The 20,631-nt window shown below is 33.0% G+C and overlaps 1 protein-coding gene and 1 long non-coding RNA gene across 2 annotated transcripts; both read left to right on the top strand.

Moving 5' to 3' along the window:
- Positions 1–8,055: 8,055 nt before the first annotated feature.
- LOC110790857 (putative gamma-glutamylcyclotransferase At3g02910) lies at positions 8,056–8,861 on the top strand. The gene has a single exon (XM_021995622.2). The coding sequence runs from the start codon at positions 8,156–8,158 to the stop codon at positions 8,717–8,719; it is 564 nt and encodes a 187-aa protein (XP_021851314.2). The 5' UTR covers positions 8,056–8,155; the 3' UTR covers positions 8,720–8,861.
- A 1,437-nt stretch (positions 8,862–10,298) lies between these two features.
- On the top strand, positions 10,299–12,630 carry LOC110791997 (uncharacterized). The gene is made up of 2 exons (XR_002534273.2): positions 10,299–11,351; positions 12,367–12,630. It is a non-coding gene; the product is annotated as an uncharacterized lncRNA (long non-coding RNA).
- Positions 12,631–20,631: the final 8,001 nt, after the last annotated feature.

Raw genomic sequence — 20,631 nt, 5'->3', positions numbered from 1 at the left:
CCATTTAAAAAAATAAAATAAACTATTGCTAATTTATTTTTTAAAAAAAAAACTAATTTATGGTTTGTGCTGCGAATATTTTATAGTTTTGGTTTAAATTGTAATTTCATATTTTTATATATATTTCAAAAATTAGCTCAGGTTGTTTTGTATTTTGGGCATATAAGTCATTTTTATTGGTCTCAGGTTCCTTATTTTGAGTAATCCATATTAATTACTATATTAGAATGGATGTGTACAGGGTACCCAATAGGGTACCCGTTCTGAAATTGGAGATCTGGAACCGTTGTTCCCGAGTTTGTTACACAGTTCCCTAACAGGTTCATCCGTTCAGGTTCCAATTTAGGATACCCTAACTTTTTGCTCACCCCTAGGTAGGATTATGCCGGTGGCTAATTACACACTCCGTAGAAAATATATATTCTTTTCATTTGAAGTACTCTGATATGTATCTATTAAAACTCATTGTTACTCACATGTGAGTTGTCCCACATTGGAAAAATAGGAGAGAAAATACCACCATATAAGATTGCCACTTTATTTTAGTATCGAACCTCCATTAGACTTATAAGTGAATTAGACCCTTCTCCTACTTATTGGGTTGCCCAGTTTAACCACATCTATTAATATTGAGGATAACGCAGTTATCCTATATGATAGAATATCGAATAATTAATTATATCATAGAACTCTACTATATTCGATATTCTATCACAAGATAACTGCGTTATCCTCAATAATTCATTATATCTCTTACGAGCAAGCCAATATTTGTAAACAACGTTTGAAAGTATAGAAGAGCTTGAGAATGAATGAAGCCATGAAGGTAGAACGCATTGCACGTGGGGAGAAAAGTACTTGATAGGAGAAATGAAGATGGTGGGGTTGGATGGGTGATCCCAAGTGTGCACGTGACGGTGTCGTTTGTGAATTTCATGTACAAACGAACATTTGAAGCTACAAGAAGAAAAAACAATATGTACAATCTTATAACAATAATAATGAAAATAACATCACAAAAGTAGGAGTATTAAAAAAGTGTCTATATTATGTGAATGTTGGGTATCTCTCAAAATTCACAAAGACATGGTTTTATGGGCCGGAGAGACAAATGAGTGTCCTGGTGAAGACAACGATAACACGCCGAATTTGCCCACACGAATGTCCACACGCATACCTTGTTTTTTTCTTCTTGTTCTGATCCATGAAATGTCACATGTAAGTAGATCTGTCAAAAAGGTCGGTCGAGTCGGGTCGTAAAAAATTATTTCCGGGTTCGTGTTGAATCGGGTCGGTCATTTCCGGGTTGGGTTTACAAATACTTATTCAAGACCCAAAATTTTCTGGTTCGGGTCGACCCAACGGGTTGAGAGATTTTAAAACGCGCATTATATTTTAATTAATTTAGGTGATAAATATACAAAATATGGGCACAAATTAACAAATTTTCCCACACAAGTTTATATTTAATCAAATTCTATCACAAAATGGCGTATAATTCAAATTAAAATCATATTACTCACAAAAAAATAGTAAAAACAACGTGTTTATTATGCTTAAATTTTCTCACAATCTCATTTATTACTATAAATACAATGATGTTCAATCGGTCGGGTCCAAAACGGGTTCGGTCGGGTTTTGACCTATTACTTTCCGGGTTGCTCGGGTTCGGATAAAATCGGGTTACGGGTCACAAAATCTTGTTCAGGACCCACTATTTTCGGGTCGAGACAATTTTTGACAGGTCTACATGTAAGATAAAAATAACAAAATTTTCGCTTATCAACATAGAGTTGGCTCAAGTGGTAGATATCGGGATTCGAGTCTCGCTGTATGCAGAAACTCTTATTGGGAGACTCACCCACCACAAGCAAAGTATGCAAGACAGGTCGGAACCGGATGCAGTTGGATCTAAGCTCTGGTGAACCATGTGCACTATGTGTAAAAGAAAAGGCAAGCTTTTCACTTCATAATGGGGCTTAGCTGTTAAGGGAATACTTAAGCATAATTTAATAAATTAAAATTCAAAGTCATGCGTCAGAGAGGGTAAAAGTCAACTTAATGCAATATTTAAAGAACGGAATGGAGGATGTACTTGGACTTTCTTCTTCTTTTTAGGCATGTTTTTGTTTATTGTTGAGAAGACTACCCCATATGTGAGTTGTGGATTAATTGTCTCGCAAGGAATAAATAGAAGGAGATTGACTAACGTATAGAATTGACGTGTTAATTCACCTATCACCAATTGGTTTTAGGATGAAAAATCGTCAATCTTATATATGGTCAATCTCTTATCTTATATGTATTTATTTATTAAATTATAAAAAGAAGAACTTACAATAGTCAATCTCCTAAAAAAAACTTGATTAAATAATTATTTAAGAAAGGATGAAAATTAATTAAAAAATTGCAATAAAATTAAAACCACACATAGTGATATATATATATATATATATATATATATATATATATATATATATATATATATATATATATATATATATATATATATATATATATATATATATATATATATATATATATATATATATATATATATATATGAGAGTGATTTACAGGATGCATGCATTACTTTATTTACATGCATCAGGAATTCAGGATGCATGTTACTAATTAATCTGTTGGCCACCAAAGATTGAACATGTTTCAAATAAAACATGATCCGGAATCCAAAATTCCAATGCTAAAAAGTAATCTCTTCTGATGTGGATTAGGTTAAGTTAATTATATATGAGTATCGATCCTGTAACCTTTTATACCGACATGTAAAAAGAGAAGCACAAGATTAATTAAGTTAAAACAAAGGAAAAGGGTTAACTTTTCCTTGATATTCGAGATTAATGTTGATCTCTTGTTGCTTTAAACTATAGCACAATTAGGGGGCCTGAACTTTGATCACACCATAAATGGTCGTTAGAGTACGTTTAAGGTTTGTAATTAATTAAAACATCCTCCCTTTTTTAGTGGAGCACTAAAAGCCGCCCCACATTACTCAAAACCGCCCCACTATTTTACTTTAATATCCTTATATAATGAAACTTTTCTCCCAAATTTTACCCCATCTATTTTGAAGAGAGAAAGTATCTTCATCCAAACCACCACCATACACCCATAAAAAAAAAATTATTTAAACCAAGCAATTTTATTTGTCAATAAGTACATTAATCAATAAATTAAAAAAATACTAATTTAATTTTGATTCCACAAACTTATGCATTTTAAGTTTACACCATGGTAGAGACTTATGCATTTTAAGCTCACACCATGACATAGACTTATGCATTTTAAGCTCACACCATGGCATAGACTTATGCATTTGAAGCTCCTGCCATGGTACGAGCTTAAAATTCATAAGTTTGTACCATGGTACAAGCTTAAGATGCATAAGTCTCTTAATCTTTTCTCCGAAACAAATTACATCAAATTCAACAACAAATCAAAACATTAAATAGTATAGACTTATGAGTTTTGAGCTCCGACCATGGTATACACTTATGAAGTTTAAGCTCCTTCCATGGTACGAGTTAGAAATGCATAAGTTTCTGAATATTTTTTTCCGAAAAAAAGTCCTCTTGTGAATTTGATGTTCCACCGGTAGTCTCGGTCATGTAAAAATTATTTCACATTATGTTTAGGGTGGGCGGTAAAAAGGGAAAAGGTAAAGGATAATGGTAAATGCTAAAATAAGGGGGTAAATAAAGGGGATATATGGGTAAAATATTAGGGCGATTTTGAGTAATATGGGGCGGTAAATAGTAAGCCTTTTTTTATGATTACAATTTACAATAATGGAATGTTAGATAATTCAATTTACTTGTTTTGTTTGAGTGTTGGTTGTTTATATTAAAAAAAATCCAACTTTTTGGAAAAGCAATCAAAAGCACTGGAGAACAAGTTGTACCATTTTTATATTGCCTGAAAATCTAACTGTTTTAAAAAATACTTTCTCCATTCTTTATTAAATGGCACAATTTTTTTGTCACGTTTGCCAATGCAATATTTCAACCATTAATACCTTTTATTATCAATGGTTAAAAATTATAAAAGTTTGATATTATAAAACTATAGGATGAGACGATTATAACAAGACCCCACATGACTATATTTTTTGTTACGTATAAATCACAATTGATGGTCAAAGTATATTATATGAATAGTGCCAAAAGTACAATTGTGTCATTTAAAAAAGAATGGAGGAAGTATTTAATACTCCGTATACAATAGTGATTTTTCATATTTGTCCACGTCAATATTCAATACAATAAACTAGCAAAAAATTATTTGTATTCTCTAAATCATGAATAGGAGTGACAAACCGGTGGTTTAGGACTTTAGGTTGGTTTCATTAGAGGTGGATCTATTCAATCAGGTCAATTGAAAATTAACTTATCACGAGAAACTAAGAACATGTTTATCAAACACTAATATTTTGGTTTTCATCCTTATAAAATATACGAAGTAATATTTTACCTGTTTTTTCTCCCCAACACTAACAACATTTATCAAACACCAAAAATATCACCTCTCTCCTACACGACTACACCATCCATACCCACCTATATTTATACTTATAACATAACAAATTTAGGTCACTGAAATCATTTTGCAATTACAAGAAAAAAAACAATTAGTAATTTGGTCCCCCATATGCCAATTGTCAAACTTTCCTTACAAGAGATTGGTTTTCCATTTGGTGTTCATGAACACCAATTTTTCTTTGTTTTCATTCTCTCTCTTTCTTTCTCACTCATCTCTCTACCTATTTTATTATTTTTTATTCATTTCTCTTTCCTAAACACCAAAACAAGATGTTTGATAAACATGTTAGATCATCCAGTTTAAGGACACACATCGACCACGTCTATTTCAATTTAGGTCAGTTTCAAATCTAGGTCTCATATCTCAACTCGAGTCAATTTTACTAGGTCTATTAAGGAAACTAAGGCAAATCAAACCACAATTATATGATGTATCCAAGAAGCAATAGGCTCCCATCAAAACTCATGGAAATTGCGTCGGCTAGAAATCAGCCTAATCCTATGTCCAAATTTATGTTGTCTATCTCAATGTATGGCCCAACCCAACATGCTAGCCTATGCCTACCCCTACAAGGTATCAAACTTTCAATCCTGGCCTAGCCTTTGCTCATAAGTCATACGGATTACATGAGTAAAAGGGACCCTACTAGATCAACATATGTTACAGGTTAACCAGCTCAGATACGCATATCTACGTTTAAGTCACTCTCAAATATTTCACAATTGATGAGGTTCGACCCCTTAACCTCCAAATCATAAGGTGAATTTCCCACCAGCTCCTCCAACTTTTGTTGGTCACATACATGCTTCTTGGTTCTCTTGGTTTCCACTTACGTAGTACGTAATACGTAATAGTGGCGGAGCCACGGACCTCTTTGAGGGGTCCTTGACCCCACTTGAATTATTTTTTTTCTTCTTTTATAGTTAAAATTTCAATTTTTTTTTTAAAATACATAATTTTAGTGAAAGTTTCATCAATTTTTAAAAAGTGACCCAGCTATTTCGAATTTCTGGATCCGCTACTGATACGTAGTACTCCCTACGTCAATTAGATTAGCTAGTTAAAGTGTTTTGAAAGTATTGTGCTATAATAGAAACAACTTGAAATCAATTACTAATCATAGAACGTAGGTGTCTAAAATAGTAAAATAAAAACAACAAAAACATCGAAGCGTATGTAATAAGTTGGAATTAGAGAATAAAAACGATTTTGAATAAAAACTACGTAGTATTAGAATCTTGGCACATTCTTAAGTTTCCAATGCAATATTTGAAGAACAATTTCTCATTCTCGGCTACCTACCAACTAAAATAATACTGTTGCAATGGACTAAAGAGTAAAGACAAGTTGAGTCAGTACTGATTAATGATTCATGTATCCTTATTATATTTGACGTTTAGTTCATTTGTCATTGTATTAATCCAATTTACAATCACAAATATAATGTAGCATATTTTTTTGTTGTTGTTAGCACCCGATTCACCTTTAGGGCTAATCCGGATTCGGGGCAAGTTCTGGGTGGATAGGTCAGTTCCCTCCCAATTGTTGTTGCGGGGGATCGAACACGAGTTCTCCCCTACCAAGTTCAGCCTCAATCACCACTGAACCAACAGACACTTGGTAATATAATGTAGCATATGAAATTAATATACTAATTAATTATACAAGTATATCTTTTTGGTAATCTTAAAACCAGATTGCCATGTGCTTTGGTTTGTCAATCAAGTCTTGAATCTTATATATGTTCGCTTCAAATATACACTTCACACAGCTAGTTTTTGGCTGGTTAGAAGAATCTAGAATCAATTTCACTAGTGATTTTAAGTGTCCCCTAGGATTGAGCACATGAAATCTATTTTATTGTTTTAATACAAGTAAAGCTCATATGGACTAACATGCATGTTTGTTCACTTATCTTATTTTGACCATAATTTTCTACTCATAAACAATAATATATAAATATTATTATATAAAGTTTTATTGGGCTTGTCTCAATGTAAATTTTAAATATATAAACTTTTTATAATTTTTATAAATAAAACTTTTTACAAATATTATTACATTTTTACTAATGTAAATTTTTACGTAACGTTATGCGTTGGACACCCATTCAAAAGGATGGTGTCAGGTAGTCCGTTTGAGTTTTCTTTCCTTTTAAAAATAAAGAACGTTATACGTAGGAACAATAAAAGTCATAATGCTGCAACTATTTTGAAACGGATCAAGTGCATCATGTAGTAACCCGTATTCGCTCAATAATTTATTTGATTTAAGAACAATTTTACTCCGTATCAATATATGCTTTCATTATTTAGATTACTTTCTTTGTGGATATTGGGTTAGTGAACTGTGCAACCAGCCAACCACCAAAACAATGAAGTAATTAAATATTGGACCTATCCCAAATCATAGATAGTTGGGCCAGATTGACCCAGGAAAACTTGTGCCATTTTGTGAGTAGATTTATACTATTTATACCGGTCCACTTCCCTGTGGTGAATTAGTGATCAACAGTCCAGCCCACATGGATATCTCAGTGAAACAATCTTTTTTTTTTCTTTTCTTTTTTTATTAGGAAAGAAAATCCGGACGGACCACCTGAGATCATCATTTCAAATGAATATAAAGTCTCCAAGATAATACTACAAAAATTAAAGAGTATATTTGAAAACACGCTCTGATTTCACCCTAATCCCAACCCCAGTTCCAAGAAATCTTGGTGAATATACTGCAAATGAGGACAATTAGGCGAAAGTTTTAAAAATTAAAACTTATTTATCTCCTGAAGAGTACACTCGAAACCAAGAACACTAAATTGCTACACCTAACCTATACTAAGACTCATAAGCACGACCCTCGTCTCTATGATACGAGGTACTTCATATTATATAAGCCAACTTATGAGATATTTAGTATTCCACGTAAATAATACTCCCTCCGATTTTTAATACTCTCAACGTTTGAACTTTTAACACTATTCACATATTCTACTTTGACTGTTGGTGGTGATTTATATGTAAGATAAAATATAGTGTTGTAGGATCTTGTTAGATTCGTCTCAATGTGTATTTTCAAAACATCTTTTAATTAAAGAGATTTAAAAATATTAATAATCAAAGTAGTGCATTGACATGTGTAAAAATAACAAACGTTACGAGTAAAAATGAACGGAGGAAGTATGATACACCTTCATTTTGAATATAATAATTCAAATTACCAATGTATAAGTTTTTGTTAATTTTTTTTTAAAGTATATAATAATTCAAATTACTAGTCGTATAAGTTTTTGTTAATTTTTTTTAAAGTATATAATAATTCAAATTACTAGTCGTATAAGTTTTTGTTAATTTTTTAAAGTATTCTTCTGCTCAACTAACTAGCTTAGTAGGATAAAATCGAGGCGGTAAACATGATCTTAAATCGGTTTCGGGCTTTGGCCTACATAGTTAAGGCCTCAAATTTTGAAATGAGCATATCCACAAACAAGTGAAGGCCCAACCCAACGTTATTAACCTTTAGAAGCCCAAATTTCTCCAATTTGTACCTTATTTTCCCCAATATTGGATATTTTCTCTCTCCACCGCAACAATCACCAATGTCCACCACCTCCACCAATCACCAACTCCAATCCACCAAAATCTTCGTCTATGGAACCCTCAAACGAGGCTTCCCAAACCATCACCTCTTAGAAAACCTCACCGCCTCAAACGACGCCGTTTTCCTTGGCTGCTACAAGACTATCAACTCCTACCCTCTTGTATGCGGGCCCCTTGGTATCCCCTTCTTAATCAACATCCCCGGGTCAGGCCACCGGGTATTGGGTGAGCTCTACTCGGTATCGGGCCAGGCCCTGGCCCGGCTCGATGAGCTTGAAGGGATCAGCCGTGGACACTATGAGCGGCTTTCGTTGGAGGTGGTGACGGAGGAGGAAGGTGAGCCGCGGGTGACGGTAGCAGAGGGGTATTTTGGGCACCGTAGTTTTGGGGAGGAAATGTGGAGAAAAAATGGAGAATTGGGAATGGAAGAGTATATGGATAAAGAAGGGGAGAAATATGTTAGGGTTGAAGATCGAGATGTTGGGTTGAATTTGAGGGATTATATTCGAGTGTATCTTCAATCTCATGATCATCAATCATCAATTCATCATCCATCTAGTTGATCTATATTGATTCATTAAATCAAATCATTAATAACAATTACTTTGTATAATCTTGCAACAATATTGCAAATTTGCATTTTATGTTTTATCTTAACAATGTAATGCCTGGTTCAACTGATTTTATACAAGTTAGTTAATACGAGCACTTGTTAAAAATTAAGATAAGATTATACGTAGCACATTACACCCCATACCCCCTTTTTTTTAACCTAATAAACTTATGAAGAGGAATTACTAAGTAATCTTTTTGTACGGTCGAATATAATTCCGGATTATTTCAAGGATCAATATACATACTATTACAAATTGAGTGACATACATTCGTTATCCAATTTGTTGCATTGTTAGTTTCTCGATAAACATGTTTGATTTCCCAAGAATATGAAGATTGTGGCAGAGTCTGGATGTCAAAGATAATGTGTTATAATTTTCAGGGAATAGACCAGATTTTTTAAATATAATTTATGATAAAGAGGTTATTCCGTTCAATGTGTAAATGCTTGATGTTAGATTAAGATATTCTTGAATACCTTTACGAAGGGCTAGCGCTTCATCCATAAAAGCTTGAGTACTACCTAGGTTAAAAGTGTATCTTGAGACACACACGTGCACCTTGTTAACTCTGATAATGATGCTTGTTGCCGTGGAAGAGAAATTAGTTGAACCGTCGAATTGAAGTTGAGTTTGAAGGCTCTCAAGGGGGGAGAGGGGGGACCGAATGAGTATGGTGGAAGGAAGGGGATTCAGACGATTGGAATGAGAATTGAAGGAGAAAGGGGTACCTTGAAGTTGATGGAAATCAACATACAATACTATAAAATGAGTTTTGTTAAGAATGTTAACTCATTAGAGTAAACTATTTTCTCTTTACTTTATTACTCATTGTACATTTTTGTTAAAATCAAACTAGACCAGATTAGATAAGAAAAAAACTACACCTTATCAGACCAAGAAAAGGGAAAGAAGAAACATTCAAGTAAGACAAAAAAAATTAGAGTCGACTACACCAGAAACTAAAAAAAACATTAATATTGTTGTTTAAACATAGATTATGGAGTACACAATTGGGAGAAAGGGAATTTTTGAGTGAAAGACATTTTGGGAAACATTTATGAATTATATTTTTTGGTGAATACAAGCCCTACGGAAACTTTTGTAAAATGAGGTGGTTTATAAAAAGAATTTAGGTAAATGCAATATAAGGAGTTTAGAATAGCAGGGTGTAAAAATTTATCTAAAGTAACTTTCAATTACATCACATGAATAATAATTTAGTGGACAAAATTTAGGAAAAGAAATGGAGTATAAAGATATATGGGACTTTGAACATATATGGAAAAGATTTATCGAAATGAATTGATACAATATTGACCAGATTGGTCAACCCGAAGCTCGAATGACCCGAACTCGAACCAAATATAGAATAGTCCAAAAAGTCACCGAATCCGACCGACCCATTTGTTTAGCTTAGGTCTATATATAGGACCCCATACCATGTGGACATTTGTTTAGCTTAGGTCTATATAAGGACCCCATACCATGTGGAATTAATTAGACGAATTACTCAACCTAACAATTTCTAATGTGTGGTACCGACTACCGAGTACACCAGCATAGTCTTACGGTCTTACCATTATTATTGGAGTGGACTAAAGCTGTCAAAACATGTCATCGGGTCGGGTTCAAGTTGGGTTATCAGGGGTCTTGGATTATGATTAGGTCGGATCGTATCGGGTCACTTTATCACTCGGGTTCAGGTCGTGTTGGTTTTCGGTCGGGTCATGTCGGGATTTTTTCATATCGGGTACAAGTAAGGTTACGACCGGGTTTCAATTTCGGGTTTGTGTCTTATACAGTCGGGTTTGAATCGGGTTTGTAGCAGTTAATCTCGGGTTTGAGGTCAAGTTCGGATCGAATAATTTTCAGGTCGGTTAAAATTCAGGTCGAGTTACTCTTAAGATCGAGTCAATAATTGATTTGGCCTTCTCAAAATATTCGAGCGTAAAATATGTACTCAACATGTCGAGTCACTAACATGTTATGTGGCAAAAATCGGGATAAGGTCATTGTTAGTCGGGTATCGAATCCGGTTTGGATCATTGTTCGATCGGGTCAGTTCGGTTATCAATTATCTTTCGGTCGGGTGTTGAGTTCGGGTTCGGATCCTACAACATCGGGTTAAAATCGATTATCGATTTTTCCGGGTCTGGTATAGGTCGAGTTTCGGATTACCTGTTTTATCAAAATTCCAGGTCATAGTTAGTTATGAGTTCGGTCTATTCAGGTCAGATTTTCGGGTCGGATCAATTTTGACTACTCTAGAGTGGAGTAGTGGACCAGTGGAGTCCATAGAGACAAGCTTAGGCCTTGTTGTGCTACTTGTGCAAGTGGCATTGCCTATTTGCAAGTGATACCATAATTGATCTTATCAATTAGCTAAATAACATACACCACATATCTTTTGGCATCGATCATCTTAACTACGTAAGTACTCCGTAAGTCCGTCTATAAAAGCGTACATAATATTTAGTTTAATTGAGTAGTTTCAAACAACTGATAAACAAGACCTTGGAAAAAATGGAGAAGAAATTCTTTGGGATTTTGCTTTTGTTTCTCTTCTTATTTGCTTCTGGTAATCAATTCATCCTTTCTTAATGTTTTTCTTATAATTATTTTTTTGACACCCTATCTTAATGTTGTTATACGTAGTATATTTTTGACATCGATCATCTTAAATACGGAGTACATTGTACTCCGTAACTCCGTATTATGCGTACATTTACTCTTAATACTTTACCCATTAATTTAATTACTTTTAAAATACAACCGACGAGTGATGATAAGTTGTGATTTGAAACTATTTTTATAAAGAAATTAATTTTGTTGTTAATATGGTTATTCTAATGACTATTAATATATATCAATGAGGTTTTGGTCTAATGGTTAAGATCGAAGATACGTTTACGTGTTTTTAGGTTCGAATTCATCCCTCCTTTATATTTTCTTATTGTCTTTGTATCTCATGTGCAGCCAAAAAATAAAGTTATTAATATGTTTTTAAAGGATAAAGAAAAGGTGTACATAAAGTAGCATATATAGATCGATGGATATTTATTTTTGAATCGATATGATTTACTTTATATAATGATTAATTGGTTTTAATAGGAACAATTTGATTCTGTGTAAAAATAAGAAAAGAGAGGATTACCATGAGCCTTATATTGAACTGGATTTATTTTTAAAAAGATAAAAAACCTTACTCCATATTAAGAATTTCAGAAATGATAAAGGTCACAATATGCGACTTTTAAGCCGTGTCACAATGATGACATGACATGCTTATGTGTCATAATTCAAACTGAAAACTAAAATATTTAACTTATATAATCTATTATACATCTTATAGAAAAAAGGTTAGATCAGTTGAATATTCTAATTTGTTTCCTTATTCATATCGACTATCTTATTTACGTATTTTCATAGTAAAAATATTGTATTCATAGTAAAAATATTTTGATGACGAATAGTATACGTGACGCCTATATGTAACAACTAAACTCCGGCACATAAGATTGCGACAACTTAATGTTGTCGCAACTTACGACCTTTCTCATCATCCTAAGAAATTTATTGTGTTTAAATGACAGAGATGAAGATGGTGGTGGAGGTTGATGGTGCATGCACAAAACCAAGTATGTACTTCAAAGGGCCTTGCGGTACTCACAAGGCTTGTAGCGAGGCTTGTAGCCGAGAGAATTTGCCTGTCGGAATTTGTGACTTCTTCAAATGTAAATGTGAAAAGCCTTGTTAAGCACTTTGTAATCTGTATGATCGACTAAACTTATTACAATATTGTTAAACATGAGATATTAGTAATTATAATTGTGATATATATTTTCCTTTATCACTAATACTTCGTATCTCATAATTAGGAAATACCCCGTAATAAATATGGAGTAACACCTTAATAATAATAACAATAATAATAATATACGGAGTACTCCCTTCGTTTCTTTTTGTTTGTTATGTATGGACTTTGGCACATTTATTAGCGCATAATAAAGATTTTTTTCTTTTTTATTAAAAAAATAAACCTAAGTAAAACATCAATCCACTAATCACTACAACAACCAATAAGATTGTTTTATTTATCAAAATGAACCAATAATTGAAAAACACAAAGATTGCTAACTTAACATACTTGAGAAATTGTAAAAAAAATTAATGAGTTGAAAAAATTGGACCAATTAATTAAAATTAAATGCTGGCACAAAAAATGATACGGAGTAGTATAATAAGTTTATAAAAGGAAAGATTCTCCCACGTAACAATCATTGTGAAAGACCCTAAAAGAAATATTTAACAAACAAACAGAAACGGAGGGAGTAGTTCTTTTGTTTGGGGATTATCCCTCATTTTTCAAAAAATAAAATAAAATAAAATAATAATATAGTTTTTTTTTTTGGACATTGGAATAATAATATAGTCAGTGTGTACTATATCTCATTTAGTTGTACGTTCCATTTGCTTGAATTGTAATGTTGTATCTCAAAACTCCGGAATGATTGATTGAAATCTTAGCCATTAGACTAAAAACTAATTAATTCATTCCTTAATTATATACGTAGTACTTCGTAGCTATATCGAAACAGTTAATTAGCAAGGATAGGATTGGCATAATTCAATATTCCAACAGTGTGACCTGAATATAACACGAAGTACCTTATGTTAGCATTAAACTCAGTAAAAATAAATAAATTTAGAAAAAACAGGTTTAAGAAAAAAACTCACATTTTATGGGCGTGTTCGAAGGTAGCATTTGAGCTATCGTGCAACATTTTGACCTAACTAGTTATATAAGAGGCTATTTGTATATAATTTGTAAGTTTTTGACAAGGTATTGGTTATCGGTAGAGGTAGCGGGTATGTAGCTTTTGTCAACGTTAAATTAGTAACTTTCGAGTATAGCGGTAACATACTAACATTTGATAAATTATACTTCAACAGTTTGAAAATACTCGAAACGTTTTCACGCATGTCAATGCATAATTTTGATCGTTAATATATTAAATTCTATTCAAGCAAAATTATAAAAAGTTGATATTTGAAAATACGCATTAAGACAAATCTAACAAGATCCAACATGACTATGTTTTATTTGACCTATAAATCACCAACAACAGTCAACGTAGAATATGTGAATAGTGTAAAAAGACAAAAGTAGTAAAATTTTAAGCAATGTCATAATATCAACCGCCGATTTTACCGAACACGTATACTAATTACCCATTACTTTTTGTGTCTGTGTGGTATTAGTCTTATTCCGATACCGAATCATCATTGCATAAAGTCAAACTAAATATGAAACCGAATTTGTTAGACCTTATTCGAATTCAAAACTATCATAGAATGGACCAAAATGACCCATTTCGAAATAATATGACCCGAAACTGAATCGATTAACTGTTTTTCCGGTTTAGAGAGGACTACATAGCATGTGGGTCGAGTTAGAACTTATGTAAACCGACAATGCTAGATAAGGAGGTACCTGGTTTTTTTACTTGAGGAATATCCGAATATGTGGTACCTATACCTAGTTAAGACACTAAAACAATAATAGACATTGACACAGTTCGCACCAAAAAGGATAGACATTGACCCATTGTTACCTTTAAAAAAAAAAAAAAAAACAATCATGTGCATAATCTATCCTTATCCTTATCAGTACCGAGTAAGATTATGTTCTATTCGACTTATTTAAGATAAAATAACTTCAGATAAGTTCAGTTAACTTTAGACAAGTTCAGTTAAATTTAGATAAGTTCAGATAAGTTCAAATAATATAAGTTCAACAAAATAAGTTTTTTCCATATATTTTCACACACAAATAAGTTTATTTCAGACAAAATAATTTTTTTTTCCAGATAAAATAAGTCCAGTTAACTTCAGATAAGTTCAAATAAAATAAATTCAGTTAAAATAAGTTCAATAGAACGGAGCCTAAACCAACAATATTACAATATAGTGTTACACACTTACCTTGTGTCCTTATCAGTACCGAGTACACCAACAATATAGTGTTACAAACTTACATTCTTACGGTCTTAGTAGAGCTATTAAAACAGGTTATTGGGCCGAGTCCAAGTCGGGTTATCTCGACTCTTGGGTCACGATTAGGTCGGGTCGTGTCGGGTCACTTTATCACTCGGTTTAGGTCGGGTTCTGTCAGGTCATGCCGGATTTTTCTCATTTCAGGTACAAGTCGGGTTCTGGTCGGGTCATATTCAAGTCGGGTTCAATTTCTGGTTTGGGCTTATACAGTCGTGTTTGAAAAGAGTTTGTAACAGTTAATCTTGGGTTTGGAGTCAAATTCGGATTGGATATTTTTCGTATCGGTTAAATTTTAGGTCGGGTTACTCTCGGACACGGGTTAAGATCGCGTCAATAACTAATTTGGTCATCTCAAAATATTCAAGCGTAAAATATTTACTCCACATAATCGAGTCACTAACAGGCCTGGTTAAGGTTAAGGTTATTGCCGGGTCGGGTCGGGTATCAAATCGGGTTCGGTTCATTGTTCAGTCGGATCAGTTCGATTATCAGTCATCTTTTCGGTCGGGTGTCGGATTCGGATTTGGGTCATACAATATCAGGTTAAAATCGGTTATCCATTTCTCGGGCCAGGTACAAATCGGGTTTCGAATTACCTAATTTACAAAAATTTCGGATCATAGTCAGTTAGGAGTTCGATCGGTTCAGATTAAGCCGGGTCAATTTTTAACAGCTCTAGGTCTTCCATATAGATTGGATCAAGAATTCAAGATTAGGCCGTTGTGGCTTGTGGTCCTTGTTATATTGGACTATTGGACCGACCGTATTGGTGATTTGGTGATAGTGTGATACCATTGTTCATCTCGTCGATGTTATCAATTACTACGTACCATGCTAAAACAAACCACATTTTGTTGGCAACTTTTAAAGTATTAACAATGAGAGGAACTATTTTCGGATATCAGATACGTGCTTTCAAATGTCAATCATAGTAAAAGGTAAAACCCAAATTCTTATATGAGACTGTCCTCACCATCAACTGATGGTGAGACCAGTTTACACTTGCGAATCTAGGTATGTTACTTCTATAGTTTAGACATGTTACTTTTTTTTATAATTTTAAAGGAGGTACTTTTTTTAGTTTAGGTATGTTACTTCTAGAGTTTATACATGTTACTTTTTTTTTATAAGGAGTAGTTTTAGGGGAGATACCTTCTTAGTTTAGGTATGTTACTTTTATAGTTTAGACATGTTACTTTTTTTTTTAATAATTTTAGAGGAGGTACTTTTTTAGTTTATGTATGTTACTTCTATAGTTTAGATATGTTACTTTTTTTTTTTATAGTTTTAGGGGAGGTAAGCTATTGGTTTCGCGTTCGTCACACCATCAAGTTGATGGTTTGACTGGTCTCACAGGAGACGCGCTGAAGATAAAATAGGAAAAATGATAAAAAAAAATAGATTAATTGTACCATTTCAAACAAAAATGGTACTTTTTTTTTTGCAAAATGGTACTTCATTTTTTTTCTTTTAGCTATTTGTCTTTTAGCTGATATGCGTGTTGCCACACATATCTGATACCCGAAAAAACGAACTCGTATCAACAACGGTGTGCTTCTCTCCACACAAATAATAATAATAATTATAATAATAAGAATTATATGGTGTTCTTGAAGGATCTTGAACGATGACGTAAAGCATTTCCTCTCGCCTATAAATACAGCTATAGAAGTGGTAAGTGTACATAATATAGGTACTAATATAAATTTCAAACAATTAGTAAACAAAACCAAAAAAATATGGAGAAGAAATTCTTTGGGCTTTTTCTTGTGCTTCTCGTCTTCTTTGCTTCTGGTAATCACTTCCTCTTTGCTTCTAGTAAGTCATTTTATGTAGCATTACCGTTTTGATAGTTACATCTCACTTTATCGTGAAGTAAACCGGACATCAGATTATATAACAGGTATGTGAACAGTACGTCTGGCATATCAAAATATTGACCCATAGGCCATAGCCGATAATAGATTTTCTTATTTATTATCTTAGATAACTTAGGATAGTAGGCAGTCGCGAAGTCAGGATTTTTTTCGGGTATTAGCAGTGACGTATTCAGATTTAGAGTGTTGTGTCGGATGATCTTCCACAATCCCAATTATATTATTATAATATAGGAAGGTTTAGGTAATCAACTTCTAATATAGACTTTTACAAACTTTTATAGTACGTACAAGACATTCTTACACAAAAGACTGCCTTAATGAAATTAATTAGTTAAGTATTAAAACTATTAATTAAGCGCTAGAACTAATTAGTTTAGCACTTGAACTAATTAGTTAAGCGATTGTGTTTTGCTCTGTTAAAATGACAGAGATGAATATGGTGGTTGAGGTGGATGGTGCCACTTGCGCAAAACCAAGTAAGTTCTTCAAAGGCATTTGTGGGTTTGACAGGGATTGTGTGAAGGCTTGCAGCCAAGAGAATTGGCCTGGTGGAGCCTGTGTACCCCCTTACAGATGTGAATGTCGAAGGCCTTGTTAAACACTTTGTGCTCCTCTTGATCTATCAGGTACTACTTTCGTTTCAAAAAATCTTTACAGTTACTATTTGCACAAATTTCAATGCAATATTTAACTACTAATTAATATATCCAATTTCGTATGTGAAAATTTATAAAAATTTGATATTCTGAAAATACATACCGAGACCAATTTAACAAGATCTTACATGTAACGTTTTGATGTATATAATAAAGAAAATTTACGGTCAAAGTTTTTATACTTACATTTTTCAAAGCGTAAAAAACTTTCAGAAACGGAACTAGTATTATATAACCATTTTATACAAGCTAGTGACTCGTTTATTTATAAAAGGAGGAAGTAATTAAACTATATTTTAGTAATATATAATTAGAGATCTTGATTGTTAAAGACTTAATATTACATAATAACAAGTATAAAAGTGAAAGTGTTACGATTATTATAACTCATAGGAAGTATGTCGTACTACCTTCATTTCTATACGTTTATTTAACGGTTACTCTTTTACGCGAATTAAGATAAAAGGAGAAGGTGAGTAAGTGAGATATTTATTTGCAAATGAGTGAAAGTGATATCTTGTTTAAGTGTGAAGAATAGATGAATAAAAAAATCAGTATAGAGACTATAATTATGAAAGTGACATCTTGTATAATTGTGAAAAATAGATTAATAAAAAAATCAGTACAGAGACGGTAATTATGCAAGTACGTGTGCCAATAAATGGTGTAATTAAGTTGATGAATATGAAAATCAAAATAGAAGGTACAATTGTAAATATTGTATTCCAAAATAGATTAAAGTTATAAAACACAAGTGTAAAAAACTTTTAAGATCGGAGTTAAACAGAAAGCGTAAAGAACTTTCAGAAACGGAAGTAGTACTAGATTTTACCGTATTTCCTTTCCGGTTTAGAAGTACTCCGTACAAGAAAATGATCTGTCCTAAATATGTTTGTTTTCGAACTAAATTATAATGTTATAGTGGAGTGTTGTGTTGAGCTCATCTGAAATTCTCATTTGTGTATATTTTCATATTTTCTTTTAGGTACTACATTATGAGCCAGGGACGATAAGATGGCATACTTCTGAATGTGTGATGATATTGTAAACAAATAGTACTTCGTATAGTACTAGAATAAATGGTTTTCGATTACTGTGTATTAATGTAAGTCTATAAAGTAGTATTTTTCATTTTATGAAGGTCCTATTCTGTTCACTTTAATTTCACTTTTTATAAGTTCAGATAAGTTCAGTTAAGCTCGGTTAAACTCAGATAAGATAAGTTCAGGAAAAATAATGGTAGACCAATTAAAATAAGTTTTAATAAGTTTAGATAAGATAGTTCAGAAAAATAAGTGAAAATCAAGTGAATAGAACGCACACTGGATCACCATGCATACAGTCGTACATCGTAACATATGCTTATCTCCAACTCTACTATATCACATTTTGTGAGAAATAATACTTTGTAATAATAATTATAATAAACCTTTTCCAAGTCTAATCCCAGTGGTAAAAGCCTATGTTAGCATCTAAATATCTGATGTTATTTTTCCGGTTTAATTAGCTGGAAAAAAGAACACAATATTTTTTTTTTGGTGTTAATACCCGATTCATTCTTAAGGCTAATCCGAATTCGGGGCGAGTTCTGGGTGGATAAGTTTCAGTCCCCTCTCAATTATTGTTGCGGGGGATCGAACACGGGATTCTCCCTACCAAGTTCAGCTCCAATCACCATTGAACCAACAATCAATTGGTAAAAAAGAACACACTATCAGTTAACACAAGTTCTTATTCGGTAATTACTAAAGTTTGCGAACACGGTACAACCAAAAGTCAGGGCATGTGTTAGAAAATACTCCGTAAATGTTTATTTTACCCTTTTTAAAATCAAACAATAAAAGTTAAATTAAACATAAAAATATTTTATTAAGATACTTTGTACTCCGTATAAGATAATTAAGGTTGTTGTGTGTGCATTTTTGACAATAAGCACGCGTTTCATGCTTAAAATTCTAATAAATATTGTAAGGCATTAGGTAAAGTTTACTCAAAATGTTACAATTAAGTCCGTATTTCCCCCCCTCAAAACCTGAAGATCATGCGGTTGATTCAATCTAACCTGTAGTGAGTTGATGTAAAAAAATAACCAAAAGAAACTCAAAATTAAAAAAAAGTTCATCCAATTTACAAGGAAAAATTATAAACTTGACCCTTTAATAATCACAATCCAATAGAGGAAGTAAAAATCGCATTCTGTTATGTTTTTGTAAAAACATAATAGCAAAAAAAAAAAAATCAATGAAATGTACATGTTTTAATCGAAATGGTACTCTTTTTAACGGAATGGTACTCTGTTTAACGAAATGGTACTCTTTCTTTAATGAAATTGTACTCTTTTTCAAAGAAATGGTACATATTTGGCGCTGTGATATGTTTACTCACACATCACAGCATGCCGCCTCGCCGACCTCCTATCAAATAGAACCAAAAACCGGCCATCTGATCCAATATTGATTTGATAGGCCGACTCCATACTTTACCCGATCAGATCGTCTTTGGACTAGAAATTAAATCCAATACCAGATTCAATCCCAAATTGAATATAGCTGATCTCAAATTAACTTGACTTATATCTCTGTTATTTAGAATTGAACTGATCTGAACTGAACTAAACTGAACTCAATAATCTGTCCAGATCCAGATAGGACACGGGCACACCGCCCTGAGGTGGAATTAGAACAAACGTAAACCGATAAGCCTAATATAGTAATAATGTAATATGTCATACACTCATATAGTCATATGTGGTACCAACAGGTCCAACATTACGAAGACCACCGAGTGCACACAAGCCACCAACATAGACTATTTTTTGAGCCAACCAGATAAGAAAGGTCTCGTTGTGTCCGCGGGCTATGGAAATTTGTAAGTATTGCCTCATGGGCCCATGGCCTGCATTGGGGATACGGAGTACTCCGTACCATTTAATGTTTGGGTGTTACACTCTTCGTATTTATTTAAGAGATAAACTTGGTCGGGCACGGGTATTAAAAAAAAGAATTGAATGAAATAAAGTAATAAAACAAGTGGGGTTGGGTAGATATTTTAGTAAGTAAAACAAGTGGAGACCATGTCATTTTAGGGGATGAGGGGTGGGGTTGGGGTGTATATAGATTATTTAATTAGATGGTGTGGTTGATAAGTTACTAAAAATGGCAAGTGTATCTCTTAAATAAATACAGCCGGAAAAGGCAAGTGTATCCCTTAAATAAATACAGAGGGAGTAATATTTAATATTTCCTCTGTTCTTATTTAGATGATA

This window comes from Spinacia oleracea, chromosome 6, assembly GCF_020520425.1.
Source record: "Spinacia oleracea cultivar Varoflay chromosome 6, BTI_SOV_V1, whole genome shotgun sequence".
NCBI lineage: Eukaryota > Viridiplantae > Streptophyta > Magnoliopsida > Caryophyllales > Amaranthaceae > Spinacia > Spinacia oleracea.
Note: the sequence above shows the minus strand (reverse complement) of the source record. Positions and strands in the feature narration are given on the sequence as shown.